Below are 23,774 nucleotides of genomic sequence, written 5' to 3' on the forward strand. Positions count from 1 at the left end.
AGAGTGTGTTTCTTAGCGAAGACTTTTTTAGGCGGGAGAAGGGGGGAGATGGAAGATCTCTAGGTCGTGTTCTTCGATTTTGAGGTAGAAATCGTCTCGATCGGCTACTTCGCGGGCGATCTGACGGCTGTGGAGGTGCGAAGATGGCCAGTCGAGGAACGCCGCTGATGCGGGGAAGCGGATCGTCGGCGTCGTGGACGCGCGGGTCGCGGATCGGCGCTGCGATCGTCGTTGGAGTGCTGGTCGGATGCGTTTTCGCGTTGCTGTATCCGGATGGATTTTTTTCTGCGAATTCTGGCGCCGGCCGCCAGATTATCAGCTCCAAGAAGGTCGGATTCTCTTCAATCTCGGTCTTATTCTGTCTTTTGTCGGTTTTATTTCGAGGATCTTGATCTGCGTTTGAATTGGGGGGAATTTGGATAAATGGTGGAATTCCCTGATTTTTCGGGTAGTTGACTTATTTTTGGGCTCGTGAACCTTATCCAGCTGTCTAACTAGGTCGGATTTTTCTACTTTCTGGTCCTCAACTTCTCAATCATCCGCCTGGTTTGCTTCAAATTTGTTGATCTGCGTTTGAAGAAATCGTGGAATCGTGGAATCCCTGATTTTAAGGAGATTTCAGTCGCAGTCAAACTAGATCAGCTTCTCTCCACTTCCTAGTTCCTTCTCTACCTCTCTATCAATAGTCGGTTCTACTCGAAGAATATGATCTGCATTTGAATCGGGGGTAATTTGAATAGATGGTAGAATTCCCTAATTTTTCGGGGAGTTGACTTCCTTTGAGCTCGTGATCCTTATCCAGCTGTCTACCTAGGTCAGATTTTTCTTCGTCTGGCCCTCAACTTCTCAATCATCCGTCTGTTTCGCCTCAAATTTATTGATCTGCGGTTGATTTTTGGGGAAATTTGATGAAATTGTAGAATCCTTGATTTTTAGGGATTTCACTTTTATCGAGTTGATGATTACAGTGCAGCAGTCAAAATAGATCAGATTCTCTCCCCTCCCTAGTTCCTTCTCAACCTCTCTATCAGCTGTCGGGTCTTACTATGAGTTCTTGATCTGCGTCTCAATCGGGTGAATTTGAATAACTGGTCGAATCCTTAATTTTTCGACGTTTTCTCTTCTTTTGAGCTGATGAATCCAGCTTTCAAACTTGGTAAGATTCTCTTCATCTCGTTCTCAACCTCGCTATCATCTTTCTGGTCTACCTCAGAGTTCTCGATCTCCGTCTGAATTGGGGAATCCGAATGAATGGTCGGATCCCAAATTTTTTGGTGTTTTTACTAGTTTTTTCTGTTGATTAGTGTCCACCTGTCAAGCAAACTCAGATTCTCTTAATTCGTTCTTTATCTCCTCGTCATCCATTAGATCAACTTCAAAGTTCTTCATGTTTGTCCGATCCAGAGGAGAATTCTAAGAGAGGGTAGAGTCCCCTGATTTTTGGGATTTTTTCTTCTCTTTGAGCTGATAAATCTTATCCAGGCGTCAAACAGTCTCAGATTCTTTCCATCTCGTTCTTCATCTGCGACTTTATTAGGTGTAAAACTGGTAGAATTCATATTTTTTCCTTGGATTTCGCCTCTCTGGCCAGAAGAGTCTTATCCAGCGGTCAAACCAAATTGTTGTGATTTTCTCTATTAATTATTTTTGTCTTTGTCTCTCCCCAGGCAAGCTCTTACGGGGACTCTACGGAGAAAGTCGACAGTCTCAAGTCTGAGCTCGCAGCCGCCATGGAGAACAACGCAAAGCTGAAGAAACAAATCAGAGATCTCATTCTGACTCTGAAGCAGGACGAGCAAAGAAAAGATGGGGGAGAGAGCCAGGACTTCGTCCTCACAAACAGCCCCAAAGCAGGCCGCTTCGGCACAGTGAAGGCCCTCAGAACTAGCCCCACTCTCGAGCCCGACGAATCGGTCAACCCGAGGCTCGCCAAGCTTCTAGAAAAGATTGCCATCAGGAGGGAGCTCATCGTCGCTCTGGCCAACGCCAACGTGAGGGAAATGCTCACCGTCTGGTTTGAGAACATCAAGAAGGTCGGCATCAAGAATTATCTGGTTGTCGCCCTGGACGACGAAACCGAAGCCTTCTGCACCTCCAATGGCGTTCCCGTCTACCGTCGAAATCCAGACCAGGGCGTCGACTCGATCGGCAAAACTGGCGGCAACCATGCCGTTTCTGGGCTCAAGTTCCGGGTTCTCCGAGAGTTCCTCCAGCTGGGCTACAGTATCCTCCTCTCCGACGTCGACATTGTTTATCTGCAGGACCCGTTCCCGCATCTGCACCGGGACTCGGATGTGGAATCCATGAGCGACGGGCACAACACCATGACGGCGTACGGTTACAATGATGTCTTCGATGACCCGCCGATGGGATGGGCCAGATATGCCCATACAATGAGGATCTGGGTCTACAACTCCGGCTTTTTCTACATCAGGTATTGCTTTAGTTCCGGATCGTCTGTGATGTGGACGATGGATGGGACGTGACGAATTTCGTCCCGTCCGACGTCCAGAGTAAGTTCAGGGATGAAGGGCGGGATGGTTTTTTGTCCAATGATAAAAAAACCGGCCCGTCCAATCATCCTTGGACGGTTTTTCGATCCGTCCAGTCCTCCCAGGACGAATTTTTGTCCCGAAATTCGTCCTGGACGAAAAAAAACCCATTTTATATATTTAATATATTAATATATATATTTCTAAGTTTTTAAGGGAAATATGGAGGAGAGAAAATACAGGGACCTTGATGCAAATTGTCATAGCGAGGCCACGTGGCGAGATCTCAACCGTCGGTTGTGAATCCGGCGGTTTTTAGTCCTCATCTGTCCGTTCATCGTCCAAAACCTCCGGACGGACGGTTTTTTCATCCCACGGGACGAAAACCGTCCCATCTGGTGGTCCTCGGGACGAATTTTCGTCCCGAAATTCGTCCGTGTCCTCGGACGGGACGATTTTTTCGTCTCGGGACAAAAAAATCGTCCTGTCCGCGTCCCTGAACTATAGGTATTGCCTTCATGACAAGCATATTAGACATATGGTCTATAGCTTCTACGATACAAGTATGATATACTTTTCTTAAACTCGATATCAGGCCTACCATCGCCTCGGTTGAGCTACTCGATCGAGTGGCAAGCAGGCTCGCCGCCGATGAGAGGGCTTGGGACCAGGCAGTGTTCAATGAGGAGCTCTTCTTCCCTTCACACCCAGGCTATGTCGGGCTTCACGCGTCGAAGAGGACGATGGACATCTATCTGTTCATGAACAGCAAAGTCCTGTTCAGGAGCGTGAGGAACGACGAGAACCTGAGCAAGATCAAGCCGGTCATTGTACATGTCAACTACCACCCAGACAAGCTCCCGAGGATGAAGGCTGTTGTGGAGTACTACACCAATGGAAAGAAGGATGCCCTGAAGCCATTCCCGGAGGGCTCCGAATAGTAAGACTTCCCATCCATCTTGTCCATCTCCCACGGGCGTTGACCCAGATTCATCTTGGGTCATAGCGAAACAGTTGGCATTGAGTTTTAAAAAAAAATTAACGAGAGCCATCTTGAGATACAGTTTCAACTTCCTTGGACATCTTTGGTTTGCTAAAATCTGTACGGAACTTTACTATCCTTGCCGCTAATATTCTTGAATTATCAATGACTAGACATGGTTGCTCTGTTCTTTTTGTGCGATTTGTTCGTTCTGTTTGGTTTTCTAAACAGAACAAAAACAAATTCGAATAGAACATCGCACAGACCCGTGTGCGGATCTTTTGTTCGATTTGTGCGAATTTTGTTCCAGTTTTGTGCGGATATGCGAATTTTTGCGAATTTTGTTCGTCTTTGAAAAAAAAAAAGAACAGAACAAAGAACAAGGCCCTGTGTGGTTCTTTTGTGCGAATTTTTGGTTCGTTTAAAATGAACAGAACAGAACGACCATGTCTATCAATGACTCTACTATGCTCTGTTAGATTCGAGCGCTTACCAACTGTGCTAAAAGCTAGATCATTTTTTGTCTTCAAGTGAACCTGCAACCTGGTTAAAAGCTTACCGCCTGCAGTAAAAGCTGTTGCTAATAGCAAGGGTGCTACTTTTCATCTTTACGCAGTATGTTGTTCTTGAACATACACAGTCATTAGAACGCGGAAAGAAGAGTTCCAAGTTACCAAAACAGTATATTCGAACTCATATTAGCACCGAAAATTGCGAAGAAAAGGAATGGATGATACCCGAACCGTGTTCTGGTTTTTAGGTTGCCAGACATCTAATCTCCTTCGAAAGCGGACAGCACGTTGGCTCCATACAAAGCCTTCAGTTGTTCCTGCCAGCTTAAACCATCTCATTACGGGCGGTTCGTGCAACTTCAGATGACATATGAAGACAAAGAACTGCATAAAATAGTCTTTCCCCAAAAACTGGAAGAAAAAAACCAACCATTAGTGAAGCGTTCTCGGCTCCCACGCGACCGCACTCTGCGTGTAGCTGGTCTACCTCAGCTCTAAGCCCACCGTTGTGGGCGTTCAGCTCCGCCGCGAGCCTCGCCAAGCTTTCACACTCTTTCTGATCACAGATAGAGAGAAATGGAGAGAGTGGTCAGAAAAGATTCCAACTGGGGTTTCAATAGTTGCTTAAGACTTCATGGAAAATTTGAAAAATCATTTAAATATTGGTTTTTCTTTAAAGATGATTGAAAGAGGGCGGTCACCCAACAAAGCAGTATCCACCCAAATCATTTAAATATGGTGCAGATGACAAAGTGTTCCAATACCATAAGTTTTCATGTTTTCTTCATTATCTGGGTTTTGATAAGAAACTCTGAACTCATGTTTCTACTATAAATAGAGTCCCGGGTCTAAATTGGACAGACTACTAAAAATTTTCATAATTGAAATACTCAAGTAAACATTAAGTGTACAGGACGAGTTTAATGATGCTGGTTAAATAACGAATTACCGCATAATCATGGAATTAGATCCCTTGTAAAAAGAGAAAAATTAAGATTGTTTTTTCGACGGTTTGCTCTATCAGGGAAAAAAAAACCTGTCGGCGTTCTCTAGACCTCCGTGCCGATTCTCTGTTTGACTGCTTCCTCTTCTGCCTCCTCTCTTCGCTTTCATCCTGCCCAGCCCAGTTGGAAATCGATGCGATAAGTATTTCAATTATCCAAGAAAATATAGCAATTATTGCAATTGATAAAAACGGAGAACTATCAATTGTTTGCTCCTCACCGCCCCTTTGAAATCTTCCGGAATTTGTCTTTTCTGGCCATTTATGTTTATTTTACCATGAGAATTGATCGAAGCCAATCGAGCTGCATCCTGGGAATCGGCGCAATATTTTTATGTAAAACGATTGAATAATGCACGTGATTTTTCTTTTTAAAACTTACATCATCGATACGGTTTGTAGAAGACTCCTCGCCGCCGCTTTCCTTGCTGAAAATCATGAAAAAAATCGAAGAGAATAAAAAATCAATTGCGGTACCACGCATTTGAAATCACCAGTACCAATTTTCGGTAGCGGAAGCTCCTTTATCGCTTGTTCCAGAGCTCCCTCCCTCTGAAACCTTATCTTCCCCTTCTACATTCCTCGCCGTTCCATCTCGCTGATTGGATTCAAAAAAAAATTGCTAAAAAAACAACGTAAACAGAGAACGCAGCTCCATTTCGGCAAGAATTGAAGGATGTAAAAATTACAGTAGGCTTTGCTTGACGAGAGAATGCGCTTCCATGGCTGAAAATTGAGCTATGTTGAATTCCCGATCCAGGAGTCTGCGGCTGAAAACCGTTCAAGAACGAAGAACACGAGGAAAATCGTATGAAATAAGCGGAATCGTGACCTCTGTTCCCCAGACAAAAGAGGCGAGCGACGGAGAAGAAGCGTAGAACGTTTGGGGATTTCCTGAAGCTGCGGGATTCGCTGAGTAGAAAATCTGCGTCGACGCGAAACATGCATCAATTGATTGCAAAAATTTCATCCATTGGCAAAGATTCGGGGGACGAACATGCACGGCGGACGCCCAATCCTGGTAAGCCGAAGCGGCAGTCGGAGGATTCGTCTTAAGCTTGGTCGCCATTCTGTCCTCCGCTTCAGACTCCATCACTGCCGTTGAAGATGGTAAGTATATACGCACATATATACAGAGCCAGAGAGAGGGAGAGAGAGATACGGATAGCGATACGTATGGAGATAGAGATAGAGATAGAAGGTAAGATATATAGATTGATTGATAGATAGATAGATAGATAGATAGAGAGAGAGAGAGAGAGAGAGAGAGAGAGAGAGAGAGAGAAAAGAGAAAGAAACAGAGACAGAGATAAAGATAGAAAGGAAGATAGATAGAGAGAAAGAGGCAGAGACAGAGACAGATAGAGATAGAGATAGTTATAGCAATGTAGAGACATAGATATTTAGAGATAGAGATAGTGACAGTATAGAGATAGACAGCGATTGAGAGACATAGATAGATAGAGATAGGGACAGATATAGATATATAGATAGAGATAGAGACAGATATAGATATAGTTATAGAGATGGAGATAGAGATAGAGGTAGAGATAGAGAAATAGACAGAGATAGAGATAGAGATAGAGATATAGACAGAGATAGAGATAGAGATATAGATAGAGATAGAGATAGAGATAGAGATAGATATAGAGATAGAGATAGAGATAGAGATAGAGATAGAGATAGAGATAGAGATATAGATAGAGATAGAGATAGAGATAGAGATAGAGATAGAGATAGAGATAGAGAGAGATAGCGATAAAGATAGAGATAGAGATAGCGATAGATATAGAGATAGCGATAGAGATAGATATAGAGATAGAGATAGAGATAGTGGTCGAGATAAAGAGAGAGACAAAGATGGAGATAGAGATAGAGATAGCGATAAAGATAGAGATAAAGATCATGATAAAGATATATATATAGAGATAGGTAGAGATAAAGAGAGAGACAAAGATAGAGATAGAGATAGTTATAGTGATAGAGTGACATAGATAGATAGAGATAGAGATAGATATAGATATAGAGATAGAGACATAGATAAAGATAGAGAAAGAGAAGGAGATAGCGATAGAGATAGAGATACTGATAGAGATAGAGACAGAGACAGACAGAGACAGAGATAGAGACAGAGACAGAGACAGAGATAGAGATAGAGATAAAACTAGAGATGGAGATGGAGATAGAGACAGAGATGGAGATAGAGATAGAGATGGAGATAGAGATGGAGATGGAGATAGAGACAGAGATAGAGATAGAGACAGAGATAGAGACAGAGATAGAGACAGAGATAGAGATAGAGACAGAGATAGAGACAGAGATAGAGATAGAGACAGAGATAGAGACAGAGATAGAGATAGAGATAGAGATAGAGAGACATATTGTAGACAGAGATAGAGATATATATAGATAGATAAAGAGAAGGCATCAATGCCCCTTGTAGAGCATCAGGGTAGTTGACAGATTATAAAATCCTTCCTGCTTTCAGGTGCGACTAGCAGAACAGACAAAGTGAACAAAGAATAGAGGCACAAGTTTACAAGCAAAAGCAGAGCCAAGGCAGTTTTTATTATTATCATAAATGACCCATCAATGATTAATGGTTTCCGACTTCGTAACCTTCATTGACTTAGTAATCCGGTTCTTACTTGAACAGGATCTGTATCTCTATCTCTAATTATCTTTCTTTATCTATCTATCTCTGACTCTTTTTCCATCTATCTATCTATATCTTTAACTTTATTTCTCCCACTGTTTATATATTTATATCTATCCCTATCTCTCCCTCCTTCTAACTTTGTATATATGTGTACATATATTTCTCTGTAAGCGGCTCCCACGGTCTTACTTGAATAGGATTTGTTCTATTGGCCCGTACAACTGTATTATTTAGCACAAAGGAGGCATACCGCGAAGCCTGGTTGACGAGGTGTGCTCTCGCAGTCAGACCACAGAATCCGGTTCCTCGGCCTCCTCACACAGGGCCTGGGATGACCGCGGGACCACTTGACAGACTCGTCCCTTAAAATATTTTTTTAAAATAAAAAAAAGTATTTTGTTTCTGCTCGTAAACTCGCGCCTTAGCCACTGCTGCCGGCTTAGCAACTCTTGCCCAGGTGGGGAAGGACTCTTCCTGGCCCAATTAAGCTAGTCAATTTAACCAATAATATCATAGGAAAAGTCTGGGGAAAGTGGGACCCACGTCGATTTAAATAATAAAAATAAACGTCACAAATATCTGGATGAATGGTAAAATGGGCGGGAAAGTGACGTGGCGGTAACATTCCTTGTTTTTGTCTTTATCTGGAGTGTGGGCCCCACATTTTGCCATTTTTTCCAAAATTTCCGCGCCAGAATAACGTCGCGGCGTCACTCTCACTCTTGCTCCCGAAGAGAGAAAAAGAGAGAGATAGAGAGATATAGAGAGAGAATATGAGAGAGGTAGAGAGAGAAAGGGAAAGATAGAGAGAGAAAGTTAGAGAGAAATAGAGAGAGAAATTTAGAGAGATAGAGAGAGGTAGAGAGAGAATGGGAGATATTGAGAGAGAAGTAGAGAGAGGGAGAGAGATAGAGATTAAGAGATAGAAAGTGAGATAAGAGAGGTAGAGCGAGAAAGAGAGAGAAGTAGAGAGAGAGGGAGAGAGATAGAGATAGAAAGTGAGAGAGGTAGAGGGAGAAAGAGAGAGAAGTAGAGAGAAAGACAGAGAGGTAGAGAGAGAAAGAGGGAGAGGTAGAGAGAAAAAGAGAGAGAGGTAGAGAGATAAGCAGGTTTGGAGCTCGAAGGGAGGTTGAAAATGGCGGGAGCTAGGGTTAGAGCTTGAGCATGGCTAGATTGCGCGATGTCGATCTCAGTGAAGAGTTCGGCGACTGCAAATTCTCCGCTGAGGAGTGTCTCAGCAGTTGTTCTATCTCAAATTCTGAGAGTCTGGTGGAAGAGAAGAGGAGTAGACCAAACCACCGCTCAAATCTCACCTACGATGTCTATCCCGTGAATTTCAGAGCTCGCGAGCCTTCTGAGTGTTCGCTCTCGCCTTCTGCTGCGCTCAGTTCAACCGATCCTCGTCCGGCTAGAGTCGATCGACGAAGCGGAGTTGTTTTTTCTGCTCCGGAAATCAGGTATTCCTTGACAAACGATTTGAAGCTTCTTTTGTAAAATTCAAATTTATAGAAATGAATTGCGTTAGACGTTTTTGGAGGAATCAGTGAAACGACATCAATTTAAATCCTGGATCTTCCAATTCAGAGAGCGATCGTGATAGATTACGAATTCTCACTATTTCTTAGAACGAAATCAAAATTTTTCCGAGTATTATTTGCAGAAGCGGGCGAATTGTTCCAATTTCACTTACTTTGCGACGATCTTTTCTCAATCCATAGCCACATAGGTATTAATTAAACGTGAATCCAAATGATTAATCGGTTGGGATGGCGGAACAGACCAGGAACATATTTTATCTTTCTGAAACAGTGACAGTTTTAACTAACCTTTCAATAGAAAATTTAATTAATAGAACTGAATTTGGTGGCGAATTAACCAAACATTTACATGAGTTTGGTTAGTGACTGTTCTTACAATCTTTTCTGATAAATTTCAGCTTCCTCTTTAGTTCTTCCCAAGGCTCAGATCAATCCGCAACAAGTTCTCGTCGTACAGACATTGCTGATTTGACGGAGAAAGGCATTCGGGATCTATCCGAGCTTCAGGTGCCTGCAAACACTCGTCGATCAGCTAGAACAAAAAACCAGACGAGGTTCACCAACCGTGCTTCCACTTACCATCTTTCAAACGGCTTACACTCTCCAATCGAATGGGAAAACGGAGAACAGTTCAAGTACGGAGAGGAAAATCCTTGTAGATTGACGCACAATGCAACGCATTTTCACTTCTCCATTCACAAATGGACGAACACGGAGATGTCACTCATCATGCCTTACAACTTGCTGAACAAGGGCAAAAGTTCTCGGAGATTATACGAAGGATCTGCCCAGAATCTTCAAGAAGGCAAGATTCTTCCTACTCTGCGGAAAGAACATTTAAAGAGCAAATCTGGTGGCCTTTGTGTGGATGGAGACTCAGATGCGAGATTACTGAAGCATGAAACAAAAAAATTTTCCTCGTTCTCCGCTGCAAAATATGACAAATATGATTTCCATCGAAATCCCGGTAAATCCTTTCTTCAGCTTGTTCTTAGCTTTTTGTCATGTTTTTGTTGAGCATGAACAAAATTTCAAATTGGACCATGCAGACAGAGGATCGAGGAATTGGAAATCAAAGCAGGATAAACCTGGTGGAGTAAAAGACGTAAAAGGTATGATGACATTTGCTTGAAAATCAAATAATAAAATTTTTCTTTGCAATTGAAAGAAAGATTCAGAATAGAATCAAGGAATCATAAAAATAAGGATTCTGTCATTAACATTTCTGAAAACAGTTTTTTTAATAAATCTGCGGCATGCTTAGAGCAGAACATACCTAAACCATCTGTTTTCTTTTTTTAAAATACCTAAACCATCTGTGTGACGTCTTCTTGAACCTTATGTGAAGAGACAGGACTTCAGGAAATAAAGAGAAAAAGCTTCTTTAACAGCTTCGTTGGAAAGCAGAAAGGCACTGATAATAATGCCAATGTTGAGCTTGAGATTTCAGATAATTCAGAGGCCATTCAAGAACTCCAGCCGCTGGTCAGAAGGTTGAACAAAAACGTCAAAGAATTCATCAAGATTTTCAGTAATGAGGCTAGCCAACAACGGAAATCAAAGTTTGGAATCCCACCGCGAAATCCAATTACTAGAAATCAAGACAGTGAGGTGGAGGATAAAGCGATCAATGACAATTCTCCGGCTCTATCAGAAGCAAGTTACTCGTATTTTGTTGATTTTTATTTTCCTTAAAAAAATCAATATCTATAATTTCTCCCCTGCTTACCTTCATTCGTCTGATATTTAGGGGGGCCATTGTCCGATGAAAACTGCAGAACCAGTTTCTATCAACAATACAAACTCTAGAAATGAAGATGATTATATTTTAGAGGCACCTGGCACTCCAGTTCGTCCATCTGGTTAGTTCATCTAACGATATGTTTTATTTTGATGCCCGGTCACTAATTCTACTCGGAGAAGTGAATGTATTGTGGTTTTAACATTTTTTTGCTTTACTTCAATATTATCTTCGTTTCCCATTTACCGATTTGTGCGATCACTTATTAGGTCGTCAGATAGGGTCTCACACTTTAATCTGAAACCAAAAAAATGAAAAATATCGATAATTTTACAAGGAAGTGGACCATAAAAAGAAATCCACTATGAATGGGGATCATCTTGCAAATTCTTTTGCTTATTTTTTTTTTTGACGTGGATGATGCATTTCCATTTTTTTCTAAAGAGATGGAAATTGACCCACTTAAGAATAAACACGTTTAAATCTACTATTGGTTATCTCTGGTATCTTCCGTGTTTTTTGGTTAAATGCTTTTTGACTGTCTTTTAATTCTTTTGACCCAGGAAGTGCTGACTCGTTCTTTAGCAGAATCGATGAATATTTTGAAAGTGTAGATGAATGTCTGGTATATGTCTTCCCCTCCCGTTTTACACCGCCGGATTTCTCTCCTTTTGTGATTTCATATCAAATATTTTTTTCAAAAAAATGTTAAATAATATTTTGTGTCTAGTCAATTTTACGTCCGGAAGGCCTGGCTATCATACATATTGGTTTTTATTTTGTGAAATATGAGTTCCTAATCGAAAAACACAAAACCCCAGATTTTTTAGGCAGTGTCTTTGTGTGCTGTTTCAGGCGGAAAAGTTTTCTCAAATAGAAAATGAACCATCAGAAGCTGAATTGTACTGCGAAATAATTCAAGTAAGAAATACTGAAGTTGAATTAACCCGGAAAATATTTTTTTCCAATAATTTATGCACAACCATGAAAACCTATTCATCTGTACTTCTCAGGCGTCTGATGTCAAGATAAGAGATTGGTCAAAAGGGAAAGAAGGAAACATCAGATCTCTGCTCTCAACATTGCAATATGTGAGTTAATGCTGTGATAATTCCATTTTGGAAATAATTTACCTTGAAAAAAAATAATGGCATCTGAGCCTATCATTTCCTAATGTTTGTGTTTATTTTCTTGGTAGGTTCTTTGGCCAGAGAGTGGATGGAAGCCAGTCCCTCTTGTTGACATTATTGAAGGACATTCTGTTAGGAGGGCATATCAGAAGGCTATGTTATGTCTGCATCCTGATAAACTCCAACAGAAAGGGGCTGATGTGCACCAAAGGAATGTTGCAGAGAAGGTCTTTAACATTCTTCAGGTATTAGATCTTAAGAAATAAGACCTATTCGAGGATTATAAACCGATGTTTTGGGGTTTTATTGGTTAGATGGGGCATGATGTTTTTACTCATCAATTAGTGTCCGAATACTAGATGACTTTAGATTATGGCTGTCTCTTTTTATATCTTATTTAGGTCTTGATAATTTTTAAAAATCTTATATCACTGGTATTAATTGTTTCCTTTTTCAGGATGCTTGGACCAACTTCAGCTCATTGAGTTCTCCTTGACTCTCTCTCTCTCTCGCTCTCTCTCTATCTACACAGGTGCCAAAGTCACTTGGTAGGGCTTCTCCAGTGAAAATGTTTTTTCAAAAATTAATATACATTTACAATTGAGTTCCCTTTACCATTATAACCACTAAAGAACCATCATTCAATTTTCCACCTGAATATATATTTTTAATATTAAATAGAAATGGTGTAAGAGAAACATAGCTATAAATGTTGCTTGTATTTCTCTGTAAGACATTCCTCTGGAAGGAAGGTTTATCTAAAATGTAGAATTAATATCTCTGTAATTTATTGGTTATCCGTTAAGGTTCCGAAGGAAGTGGACATCCTACATTCTACAGAGGTTCAGTCCGTTCAGCATTAAAAATTCTTATGTTAAAACATAACAGAATGTTCTGCAAGAATGAAAGAAAGATGGAAGGTGATGCTAATCAGTGACTTTGTAACCGAAGGAACCTCTTTCGTGGGGTTCTCAGTTCTTCTAAAAGAAGAACCTTTGATGGCTCTCCGCGTCAACAAGTTCGAATTCTGACTCAAAGTCCATCTAGCTAGTCGTCTTCCCTAGGGTAGGGAGTTGGCTGGTTCAAGAGAGACCGGATTGGATCAGCACTCGTTCTCCCAAGTGCACATAGAAGACTGCTATAATTAGTTCAGTTAGGTTCTGCAAGAAAAACAATTGACCGGCAAAAAATAGAATTCCTCTGAATGAGAAGCCAAGCGACCCACAACATCTCATTGATTGGTTTATTTACTTCGTAACCTTTTACTTGCAATTTGAGCTCACTCAGGTTATGTTTACATAACTTACTCATTTATTAGAGTTTCAAAAATAAAGGAATACAAAAATATTACCCAAAACTTATTTAAATGAAAATCAAACATAAAAAAAATGATGAAATATTTACAAGCTACAAGTTCAAGGATAAATGCAGCTATTAGTAATTTATGATGACGCCATAATGTGTTGATTATTTATATTTAAATATAGATCGGACACATTCCTGTTCATATTTTTGGCTGATCTACCTTTCTTGTTTAAATATAAATATAAATATATTTATATTTTGCTCTAGAAGTTAGTACAATAATTTCTAATTCACTTTTACTTTTTTTTTATCATTGTACCCTCGAACGGGTCTCACAAATGGCTAGTGGACCCAATCTTTTTGTATAAAGCTAGGACTTTTGCCAATATAAAATGTGTGACCTTTTTTCTCATTTATGCTGAGCAAGCCTTGGATGCTCTATTCTCTCCAACAAATGCCTCTTCAACAAGATTGATTTACAGCACACAAAGACAAAATCTCACTGGGATAGGGCTTTTGCTCAAACAAAATAGGGTTATGGTAAAAACGAATTCTCCCTAAAATAGAGCTTGGGCTCAGACGAAACACTGAGTTAAGAATGCTATGTGGCACTGAAGCTTTAAAGCAATAAAAATTGATGGTTAAGAGAAATTTATGTTAGGATTAACATATGTGAAGGATCAAAGAACACAGATTTTTTAGATAACAGAACCTATTGTTGATAAAAATCTGCTATATTCAACATAAGTGAAGGCTAGGAGAAAGTACACCTGATCCATTCCAAGCAAAACAATAAAGCCTACATAGCGGTACTTCTCCAGAAATTGATCACCCTCATTGAAGAAAGTATGAAAATGCTTGAGTATGTATCAACACTAGAAGCAATTTGGAATGAGTTAGATCCCTTTATACCTCTGAAAATTCTCTAACTCAGAGAAAGATCTTATCTTCTAGAATACCAAGTTCACAAGTTTATATCAGGACTGCATTCATAGTTTGGCACACTTAAGACCTTATTCGTTAACAAACAAATAACACCTAGTCTTGAAGAATCTATCATTTTGGCCATCCGAGAGGAAAGTCACGTGCACCCGGTGGTTATAGACCACATCCAGGAGACCATCACCTTTGGGATGAAAACTTTCACAAAGAAAATAGTGGGTCGTGGGTCCACAAATCAGAGGGTTCAGATTATCTCAACTGAAGATGATCCTAGATCATACATGTGGCGTAGTCACTGTGGCAAAATATTTCATTCAAAAGATAATGTGTTAGAAACTCCACGAGAAGCCTTAACTTGGCCAAAGACACTTATGGGTCAACCATAGGGATCTTTGATAGGGAACCATCCTTCCAATATTTCCAGCTATCTATGCAAGGAAATAGAAAAATGGAAGCATGAACTTGAACGGATGTGTCAAGGTGGCTGTTGCGTCTATGTCACCCTCCAGCATCTCATTTGATATCATCCCTTATGCTTATACAAGTTTAACATCTCAAAATGCACTTAATGAACCATGCTGATTTCATGATCTCCAGATTATTGATTCGGGAGCCATAATTCACATGACTCTGCATCATTTTTTTTAAAAAGTGATTATAACCCCTTCCTCTCTACTCAGAAAATTTTGACTAATAGTGGCCATCTGATTCCTATATTTGGCATTGTTACTGTTCATATTCCAAATATTGGATCCTTTAAAGGAACCCTCCATGTACCATGTTTATCAGCCAAAATTTTTTCCCCAAGTAGGCTTCAAAAGTCCATGATACATGACTTGATTATTATTGAAAAAGGTTGTGATCTCATGAATATGACTAGCGGTCAGAGGATTAGACTCAATGCAGAATGTGACTGCATGTACTGCCTTGAGGACTGGACTGAACCATGAAATTTTATTTCTATAAAAAAATATTAAAAAAATTATCATGTCAAATTCAAGAGAGACACTCATCTCTTATAACATTTTATTTATTGTTTCCCCAAATCTGTACTCAGTCAATCCCTTCGGATTTTTTTGTGAAAATGGTGAATATCCCTTTGGATTTTATTTATGAAACCGGGGAATAAAAGCCCCATTGAAAATCTTGAACAACACTTACCTAGTGTTACATTATAATCTCAACTCCTATTAAAACTCTGTGATTAAAAACACAGATATATTACTATATCACCATGGAATTAGAACCTTGCCAAACTCAGATATATCTTTGTAGCTTATTCTATGACCCAAAAATGGTATTGATGTTATAGCCATAAGTAGTGGTAATCTCATGTGACCTTTGATGTTTCCTTTCATGAACAAGTTTCATTCTATGCCAGGGTATCAGATCAATCCTTACGTAATATGAATCCACAGGTGATGGCCCAAGAAGCCAATAATCCATAGTTTCATGAAATTCAGAATCAGAGTCATCCCTAGAAATTTTTTTTTCATTTGAGGAACACATTAGTAAATCAATTCCTAGAACATCCTAAATGGATCTAGTGAGCACATGATTTCCCTAACACAACGGTTTGGTAAGTAGCTATACCATCAAAAGGCTGATCCAGATATTTTCACCTTACTCATCGGAATGGTTGGTACAAAGAGGACATTCACTGCCCTACTCTGGCATACATCTCCCCTAGATTACTTACAGAAACCTATCAAGTGTTTATCTCCAAATTTGGACTTGTACCTATACCTCCTACCATGACATAAGCCTTGTTACACATCCATTAGAAGACAGTGATGGAAGGAGAATCCAAGTGTTACACAAGAGTAAAACATGGTCCTTTGTGTTTTTTCTCTACAAAAAAAAAACAGTTGGACGTTGGTGAGTCTTTGTGGTTTACTATCACCCAAATGATGACACTGAAAGGTATAAACCCAACTTGCTGCTAAATTCAACTCAAAACATTTGGTGTCGATTATCTCAAGACATTTGATCTAGTAGAAAAAATGAACATGATGCAGATTTTACTTTCCCTTACCATTGTCAAAGAATGTATTTTTCATCAATTAGATGTCAAGAATGCCTTCCTACATTGCAACTTAGAGGAAGAGATATGCGCGTGTATTCTGCCAAGCTTCAACATAGATAAGAATCTAAATATGATCTGAAAACTGGAAAAAACATTGTAATGCCTCAAGAAAACACTACGAGAATTTTTTGGGGAATTAAATAAATCAATGAAATGCATGGGCTATACACAAAGTAATAGTGATCATTCATTATTCATAAAACATACATCAACTAACATATTTATTTTACTTGTTAAGTATAGAACATGATTTTGACTAGATGATGGGGGACCATCGCACCAGCCAAGCCACATGACACCAACAACCTCGCCCCGTAGCTCGATCCCACGTATGCGACCCCAGCTTCAAGTACACAGCCTAGTGACGGGTCGTGAGGTTTGCTTTTATTTCCACATATTTTGGGTTTTTCTGAATTGTTGGATGGGCCTTCGTGTTTGGGCCGCAGCCATAGTTGCTTTCATTATTTTTTTAAGGGAAATCTCTCATCACAAGACAATTTCCCCCTATTCGGCCCAATTGGGCATCCCCCCTACCCTATATAAAGGGAGGCATGCCCAAGGAAGCCCTTGGAGTTCATTTGAAACTTGAAAGTTTCTTCTCATCTGGGTTTCCACCTCCTCCCGCTGCGAGTTATCGATTTAAAGTTTTTAGGCTAGAACGTGGGGAACCGCTTGTCGCCAAGCCGTCAGATTCACCGCCGTGGAGTCTTAACTCTGCCGGAAGGACAACCGCCGCTGTCGATGCGCCCACTTCCTATTTCCTCCCACTCGTTTCTCGGACCTTCTTGAAGTTTCTTGGAGCAGTTTCAAGATCGCCTCAATATAATCCTCTTGATTATTTCCAAGAACGGGCTCTTGGAATTCTTGGCCAACCATTCTCCTATGCCCATTCTCAATGCCGTCGATGTCAGTTTCGGTCCGCCGATGATGTTCCCCGCTACCGGCCACACTCACTGCCCTGCAGCCGCATTTCCGCACGCGTCCATGCGTTCTTGCATCCGCCCCCGCAGCCCCCCGCGCCCAACGCGTCCCCATGCTCAGCATCGCGAACGCTAGCCTATGAGCCCATGCACACCGCTGTCGTCAACCACCGTCAGTGACGGCCACCACTATCGCTGACCAACCATAGACCCGCGCACGTTCCGTGTGCTCTGGGTGCATTTTTCTCCCTCTACGCACTCCTCGTGTGCGTGGTTGCATCATGTTGAGGTTTTTGTGTTTTAATGTACATTAAATTAAAATAGTAATCATGACTCTATAAATTAATAAGTTCCTTGAAGTTAAAGGTTTTTAAAGGTTTCTGAATGCTTTAAAAAAATGTTTTAAAATATTAAGAGCTATTAATATAATTGTTAAAGAAATTGTTAAAATCTTCTGTATAATTAAAAATGCCTTTTAAATATTCTGAAAATGTTTTTAAATGTTTTAAATAATATAAAGGACGTTTTAGGTTTTAAAGTGTCTTTAAAACATTGATTTATATTTTAAAATGTCAAAAAAAAATAAAGAAATTAAAAGAATTTTTATTGAATGAGAAATGGTTTTTTAATCACTTTTTTTTTGGATTTATTTTGGGTTATAAAGGGCCCAATAAGGCCTAAATGGGCGGAGCCCATTAGCCTTAGTGGCGGACCCGACGGGCGGACTTAACCAGTTAAGTCCGCGGTCGGGTCCGCAGTAGAAAGTTTAAATAAAGAAAAAAAAATGGGGCGGGCAGGATTCGAACCCGCGACCTCCGCCCTGGCAACGTGGCGCTTGACCAGTGCGCCACATGTGCACTTTAACTCACTTCAGACCCGATAAATCGAATTAGGAAATTTGATTTATTCCAAAGGTCGGGTCCGACGGTTGACTTTCCAAAATTCATTTGTCATTTCTAAAAAATCATATTTTTTCCGACTTTTGGAATTCCTATATTAAACCTAACTACTTTAATTAGCACTAATTACTATAATTAATTTTTTAATTAAGGAAACTTTCTATAAAACTTTGAAAGATCATAAAAAAATAATTACAGCTCCTTTTGAGCTCGAATTTTTTTTTAAAATTCTCAGAAAATTACAATCTACCCCCTTTAGCCCTAATACCCCTTCAGAGCAAGGGTTGAGGCATCCACTTTGAAAACCATCTCTCTTGAGCTCCTCTTTGAAGAAGAAAGTGCTCCCTCTTGTGAAGTTCTTCCCCTGCAATCAGTGTGCTTGTGCTTCTAGACTCTCAAGGGAAGTTTTTCATTTTCATCATTCATTCATTTACTGAATAGGGTGATAGTTTCCTCCACAATCATTGAGTTAGTGGTGATTTTTATGAGATTTTGTGAAGGATAGTGAAGGGATTGATATTATTTTTGAAAGTGATTAAGAGGAATTGATTTGTTGATCTTGAAAGTACTTATGAGACAGGTTTTCAGAATTGATCTTGATATCACATTTGAATCTTAGTGTGTTTGATCATTCATACATCATTGAGAGCGGTGATTGACCTTTGATCAATCACGGGGAGCGGTATATCATTTCTTCCACTAATCTGAACAAGTGTTGAAGATCAAGAAGGCAGGGAGGTGACGTTGGTGGCACCAAGGATGTGACGGTGACGAGGGAAGTGGACGTACGAGGAAGAGCTCGTGACGGTCTACCCGAAGGCAATTCAGGGGTGAAGCTTGTGCACCCAAGGACGTGACGTACCATCGGAAGACTCCTCTGCAGAGGCAACTCGGTGAGTTGGGTTAGGGTGCCTTACAAGGGAGGATCCTTAGTAAGGTTATCCTGAGTCCTAATTTGGACTCGAAGGGGGGGGGGCTTGGATTGACTCGATCACTAGCGGATTGAGGAACCAAGTAAATCTTGTGTTCGAGAGAAAGAAGGTGAGCGACAATCCAAGGAATCTTAAAAGTAATTTAGGCAAATTAAAAGTAGATAAGCTAATTCACCCCCCCTCTTAGCTTCCAACAAGTGGTATCAGAGCAGGTTCTTGCTTAAGGATTGGAATTAATCCGCAAGACTGATCGGAAGCTAATGGCTGGTGAATCGAAGTTATTTCCTCCTATGTTAGATGGTACTAACTATAGAATTTGGAAAACTCGTATTGAAGCATACACCATGGGTAAGAAGCACTCACTATGGAGTGCTATAACCTTGGGGTTCGAGAAAAAGGTCAAAGAACTTTCAACCTTAGAACTCGAACTAAATGCATCAGGTAGAAATATATTGTTATCCACACTAGAAGGAACTGACTTTCATCAAGTATCTAGTTATCCCTTAGCTAAAGATATTTGGGATTACTTAAAAACCTCGTATGAAGGTACAACCCAAAGTAAAGGAAACTAGGGTTGGAATGCTAGTTAGAGATTTTGAACTTTTTAGTCAAAATCCTGGTGAGGAAATTAGAGAGATGTCCAGAACATTTAGTTTACTATTTAATAATCTTAAAAGCCTAGACAAATCTTATTCAACTTTAGAGTTGAACAAGAAATTTCTAGGTGCTCTAAATTCAGAATTTAGAGTAAAGGTTGTGGCCATTGAGGAGGACAAAAAATTGTCAACAACCCCGTTAGTTGACATAGTCGGATCACTCATTACTTTTGAAATGGATGAGACTCGGAGAAATGGATCCATGAGTAAGAAGGAGAAAAACATCGCTCTCCGAGTTAAGGAGTCTTTAGATGATGACGAAAGTGATGAAGATGATGAAATAGTATTGCTATCAAAGAGGATAGCTAGGATGATTAGGGCTAAGGGAAAATTTTCAAAAACTACTAAGAAATGTTTTGAGTGTGGTAGACCAGGTCACTTCAAGGACGAATGTCCAAGGAAGAAGAAGAACAAGGATGAAGCAGACGAACCGAACCGGAGAAGATCAAAGAAGTTTGGAGGCAAGAAGAAGAAGGCAATACGGGCAACCTGGAGCGATTCAAGTGAGGACAGCTCAGACGATGAGTCCGACGAGAAGACTGAGTCGGCCAACCTTTGCATGATGGCGAAGGGAAGCGATTCGGAGGTATCCACTTATGACATTACTAGTGCTGACTTAATAGAGATTCTAGAAAACACATATGCAAAATTAAAAGCCTCCCGAAAATAATTAAAAAGTTGCAAAACAGAAATTTGCAACTTAAATCAACAAGTTACAGATCTCAAGTCTGAACTTGTATGTAAACTTGAGGCTCCTAGGGCTTTAGAAGATGAACATTCTCGAGAAGAACTAGAAGAAGTCTTACGAGAAACATCTTCTAAGCTCGAAACATCCACTAGGGACTTGAGAATCTGCAAAAATGAACTTTGCAGCATAAATAAACAAGTGGCAGAATTAACTTCGGAACTTGACGAAGCAAATTCTCAACTTAAAAAAACTCCGGAACTAGTCCTACAATTAAAAGAAGAAAACAATGAACTTAAGAAACAAATAGATATGCTAAAATGGTATAAGACGTTAGATAAGAAAAAAATATCTGAAATTTATGAAAAATTTTCAGATAGTGAGAAAACTTTACAAATGTTATTAGGATCATGTAGACCATATTCTTGCAAGGAAGGATTAGGATATGACCCTTGCAAGAAGAAGAAGAAGATGGCAAAAAATAAGGATACACAATTAATGAAAATTGTGGAATCATATGAGCCCGACAAGAACTTAGCTCAAGATAAAAGATATATATTATCTCATAGTGTCGTCGAGGGACAGAAATTTGAGGAAAAGAGACACTATGGGAAGAATAAGATCATTCGATCATATTCTAAAGATACATACATGGAAAAAGATCGGAGATATAGATTTTCCCACAGCATTGGGGATTGGAATGAGGATCAACAATTTGATAGAGTTAGGAATGTGAACTCATGGAAACCTAGAAGAAATGAAAGGAGTTTTACCCCTTATGCCCCAGTAATGCATAAAATTCCATTTTTTGAAGATAGAAATGACTTTTTGAACCCATATCACTTAGGGTGTAATCATCATAGGTTAAGAAGTTATAAACACACACCATACTATGGTCAACATGATTGGGGATATGATTGTTATCATTATTAGATCTAACCTTATCTTTAGGTAAACTCCAGTCTTAGGAGTAAATGGTACTTGGACAGTGGATGTTCAAGACACATGACTGGAGAAAATAAGTTTCTGAGTGACAAGGGAGGATCCTTAGTAAGGTTATCCTGAGTCCTAATTTGGACTCGAAGGGGGGGGGGGCCTTGGATTGACTCGATCACTAGCGGATCGAGGAACCAAGTAAATCTTGTGTTCGAGAGAAAGAAGGTGAGCGACAATCCAAGGAATCTTAGAAGTAATTTAGGCAAATTAAAAGTAGATAAGCTAATTCACCCCCCCTCTTAGCTTCCAACACATCGCATGCTCTGCTCTTGTGTGCGTGCTGCTCCGCGTGCTCCATGCGCCCTCCGCACGCCTCGAGTACGCGGGACCACACCCACGCCTATTGCCTGTCCACGCTTGCAGTCGGCCCACGGTTTTTGTCATCTATCATGAAATGACTCCTCATCACGGACTTCCAAGTCTTGACCCATCAGGTACCATTGTTCTCCCACTTTAAATTTGCAGTATTAATACTTCTTTCAGTGCCATCTTCCACTACGTGCTCCTCTGCCTAGTATTAACATAGAAATATTGGACTAGCCACCTAATTGTCAAGAGTTAGGGAATTCTTGTGATAATGACTAATGTCCATGGCAGAAAAGGGCGTGGTGTGGACATCTTTAGACTTCTCGTTGTCCACTCACCTCGTAGGATGTCTAGTTGGTCCGAGTGGGTCATTGCGAGTCTTACCGTGAATGGTCCATTCCCAAATCTTTAGTTGATTGTCGTTCTAATCAGAAATTGCCACATCTTTCTCATTGGGTTTTCACCATACTTTACATACATTGTATCACTTACATTTCATTCGTCGACACGCCTGTGTTGTAACATGAGCCGAACGATCCCGACGCTCTTTGTGTTACATAACTAGAGATGATCAAAGAAATGGAGAGGATAAATGATTGATTTGCAAAGGAATTCGAAATCAAGTGATTAGGTCAATTTTGGTGTTTTTAGAGCATAGGAGTAGAATAATCAAAGGGAGAGATTTCATTATCACAAATGAAAAATACTTTGGATTTTTTACTTGAGAGTGTGATGATTTGGTGAAAACATGCACCTATACCAAAGGATACTGACCTTAAGTTGGGATTAGTAAAAGATAACCCACCAACTAACAAGGGCATGCATCAAAGACTATTAGGAAAATTCAGTTATTGTTCACAAACCCCACCTAAGATTTTATATCTCATTGAACTTTGAAAGATCTTAGAGAAAAGACAATATTTGAATACTCAGATACTTGAACGGAACACTATGATATGGATTACTTGTAAGAAAATCAATCAAACTAGTATTCAAGATTTTAATGATGATGGTCATGCAGGGAACATTATTTATCTCAACCCTTATGCAGGGTATGGTTCCTTTTTTAGAGGGAAAATATCTCTTGGTGAAGTAAAAGATAACCAGTCACAGAGCATTATAGTGCGATGACAGAACTTTGTTCCATGGCACATGACATCTGTGAAGCACTCTGGCCTAAAGCCATCATGGAAGATTTCAAGATCCCATTTAAGACTCCTAAACATCTCTTCTGTGATAACAAATATGCAATCAAAATTCTTCAAAACCCAGTCCAACATGATCGAACTGAGCACGTGTAGATGGACTGACACTTCATCAAAAATAAATTGTGCAGTGTCTTAATCATCACCCCATATGTCAAATGAGAAGATCAATGTATTGACATGTTCACAAAAGGTCTTCACCGCCCTGTGTTGTGATGCCTCATCTGCAATCTGGAAATGAACAACATACACTTTCCAGCTTGAGGGGAAGTGTTGGTAGAGGTAACTTTTATTTTTATATATTCTAGAAGTTTGTTCAATTATTTCTATACCATTGTACCCTCTAATTGTTAGGGGACCCAATAATTCTATATAAAGCTATGACTTCTCACCCATAGAAAATATATAACATTTATTATCCTTTTTGCTAAATTATCCTTAGGTGCTCCATTCTCTCTCAAGATGCTGCATGGTGCCTTGATCTCTCATTCTCTCTCTTCTCAATAAAGCCTTATTCTCCATAACATGATATTAAATATCCAATTCCACATCTTGGTTTAATGATTAAACTAACTTGTATTTGTATTCCCTTTTTAGGCACATGGCAGCATACCATTAAAAAAAAGAGAAAAAAAATTGAATAGCGCTGACTAATAGTAGTGTAGCATTTATAGAAAATCAGAGAGCAGAATCCAATCCAGCTAGTGGGTGTTTGGAGGAGACATAAAGAAGATTAAATTGTTGAGATTTTTAAACTTTTAAAATTCGAGATATGAAAAATATGA

General features: G+C 39.9%; 3 protein-coding genes and 1 non-coding gene across 7 annotated transcripts; 3 read left to right on the forward strand and 1 right to left on the reverse strand.

Moving 5' to 3' along the window:
* On the forward strand, nucleotides 1-3,663 carry LOC144711611 (arabinosyltransferase RRA2-like). The gene is made up of 3 exons (XM_078585595.1): nucleotides 1-329; nucleotides 1,668-2,434; nucleotides 3,088-3,663. Exons 1-3 carry the CDS (start codon nucleotides 144-146, stop codon nucleotides 3,431-3,433), a joined length of 1,299 nt encoding a protein of 432 aa, XP_078441721.1. The 5' UTR covers nucleotides 1-143; the 3' UTR covers nucleotides 3,434-3,663.
* Nucleotides 3,664-4,055: 392 nt separating this feature from the next.
* Nucleotides 4,056-6,142, reverse strand: LOC144711613 (uncharacterized). Of its 2 annotated transcripts, XM_078585596.1 has the most exons (9): nucleotides 5,987-6,142; nucleotides 5,822-5,914; nucleotides 5,679-5,753; nucleotides 5,490-5,587; nucleotides 5,372-5,417; nucleotides 5,211-5,300; nucleotides 5,023-5,100; nucleotides 4,417-4,542; nucleotides 4,056-4,303 (listed from the first exon to the last, which is right to left on the reverse strand). In XM_078585596.1, the coding sequence occupies exons 1-9, from the start codon at nucleotides 6,080-6,082 to the stop codon at nucleotides 4,247-4,249; spliced, it is 759 nt and encodes a 252-aa protein (XP_078441722.1). In that variant the 5' UTR covers nucleotides 6,083-6,142; the 3' UTR covers nucleotides 4,056-4,246. The 2 variants fall into 2 exon arrangements, with proteins under 2 accessions (XP_078441722.1, XP_078441723.1); XM_078585597.1 differs by lacking the exon at nucleotides 5,211-5,300.
* A 1,685-nt stretch (nucleotides 6,143-7,827) lies between these two features.
* On the forward strand, nucleotides 7,828-8,005 carry LOC144712589 (small nucleolar RNA U3). Its single transcript, XR_013583850.1, has one exon. It is a non-coding gene; the product is annotated as a small nucleolar RNA U3 (small nucleolar RNA).
* Nucleotides 8,006-8,558: 553 nt separating this feature from the next.
* LOC144712191 (uncharacterized) lies at nucleotides 8,559-12,671 on the forward strand. Of its 3 annotated transcripts, none has more exons than XM_078586393.1 (10): nucleotides 8,559-9,105; nucleotides 9,585-10,153; nucleotides 10,236-10,298; nucleotides 10,541-10,842; nucleotides 10,937-11,048; nucleotides 11,491-11,552; nucleotides 11,783-11,848; nucleotides 11,941-12,018; nucleotides 12,126-12,302; nucleotides 12,515-12,671. In XM_078586393.1, exons 1-10 carry the CDS (start codon nucleotides 8,813-8,815, stop codon nucleotides 12,551-12,553), a joined length of 1,761 nt encoding a protein of 586 aa, XP_078442519.1. In that variant the 5' UTR covers nucleotides 8,559-8,812; the 3' UTR covers nucleotides 12,554-12,671. The 3 variants fall into 3 exon arrangements, with proteins under 3 accessions (XP_078442519.1, XP_078442520.1, XP_078442518.1); XM_078586394.1 differs by having other exon boundaries at nucleotides 10,637-10,842; XM_078586392.1 differs by having other exon boundaries at nucleotides 8,561-9,105; nucleotides 10,535-10,842.
* Nucleotides 12,672-23,774: the final 11,103 nt, after the last annotated feature.

Source organism: Wolffia australiana, chromosome 14 (assembly GCF_029677425.1).
Source record: "Wolffia australiana isolate 7733 chromosome 14, ASM2967742v1".
In the NCBI taxonomy this organism is placed as follows: Eukaryota; Viridiplantae; Streptophyta; class Magnoliopsida; order Alismatales; family Araceae; genus Wolffia; species Wolffia australiana.

Excerpts from the sequence above, each read along its gene's own strand:
- LOC144711613 (XM_078585596.1), bottom strand. The coding sequence starts at position 6,082 with ATGGAGTCTGAAGCGGAGGACAGAATGGCGACCAAGCTTAAGACGAAT. Across the intron at positions 5,754-5,821 it reads CTTTTGTCTGGGGAACAGAG|ACTCCTGGATCGGGAATTCA; the intron begins GTCACGATTCCG and ends TTTCAGCCGCAG. Across the intron at positions 5,418-5,489 it reads GCTTCCGCTACCGAAAATTG|CAAGGAAAGCGGCGGCGAGG; the intron begins GTACTGGTGATT and ends CATGATTTTCAG.
- LOC144712191 (XM_078586392.1), top strand. The coding sequence starts at position 8,813 with ATGGCTAGATTGCGCGATGTCGATCTCAGTGAAGAGTTCGGCGACTGC. Across the intron at positions 10,299-10,534 it reads TGGAGTAAAAGACGTAAAAG|AGACAGGACTTCAGGAAATA; the intron begins GTATGATGACAT and ends CCTTATGTGAAG. Across the intron at positions 11,049-11,490 it reads CACTCCAGTTCGTCCATCTG|GAAGTGCTGACTCGTTCTTT; the intron begins GTTAGTTCATCT and ends CTTTTGACCCAG.
- LOC144711611 (XM_078585595.1), top strand. The coding sequence starts at position 144 with ATGGCCAGTCGAGGAACGCCGCTGATGCGGGGAAGCGGATCGTCGGCG. Across the intron at positions 330-1,667 it reads AGATTATCAGCTCCAAGAAG|GCAAGCTCTTACGGGGACTC; the intron begins GTCGGATTCTCT and ends GTCTCTCCCCAG. Across the intron at positions 2,435-3,087 it reads TCCGGCTTTTTCTACATCAG|GCCTACCATCGCCTCGGTTG; the intron begins GTATTGCTTTAG and ends ACTCGATATCAG.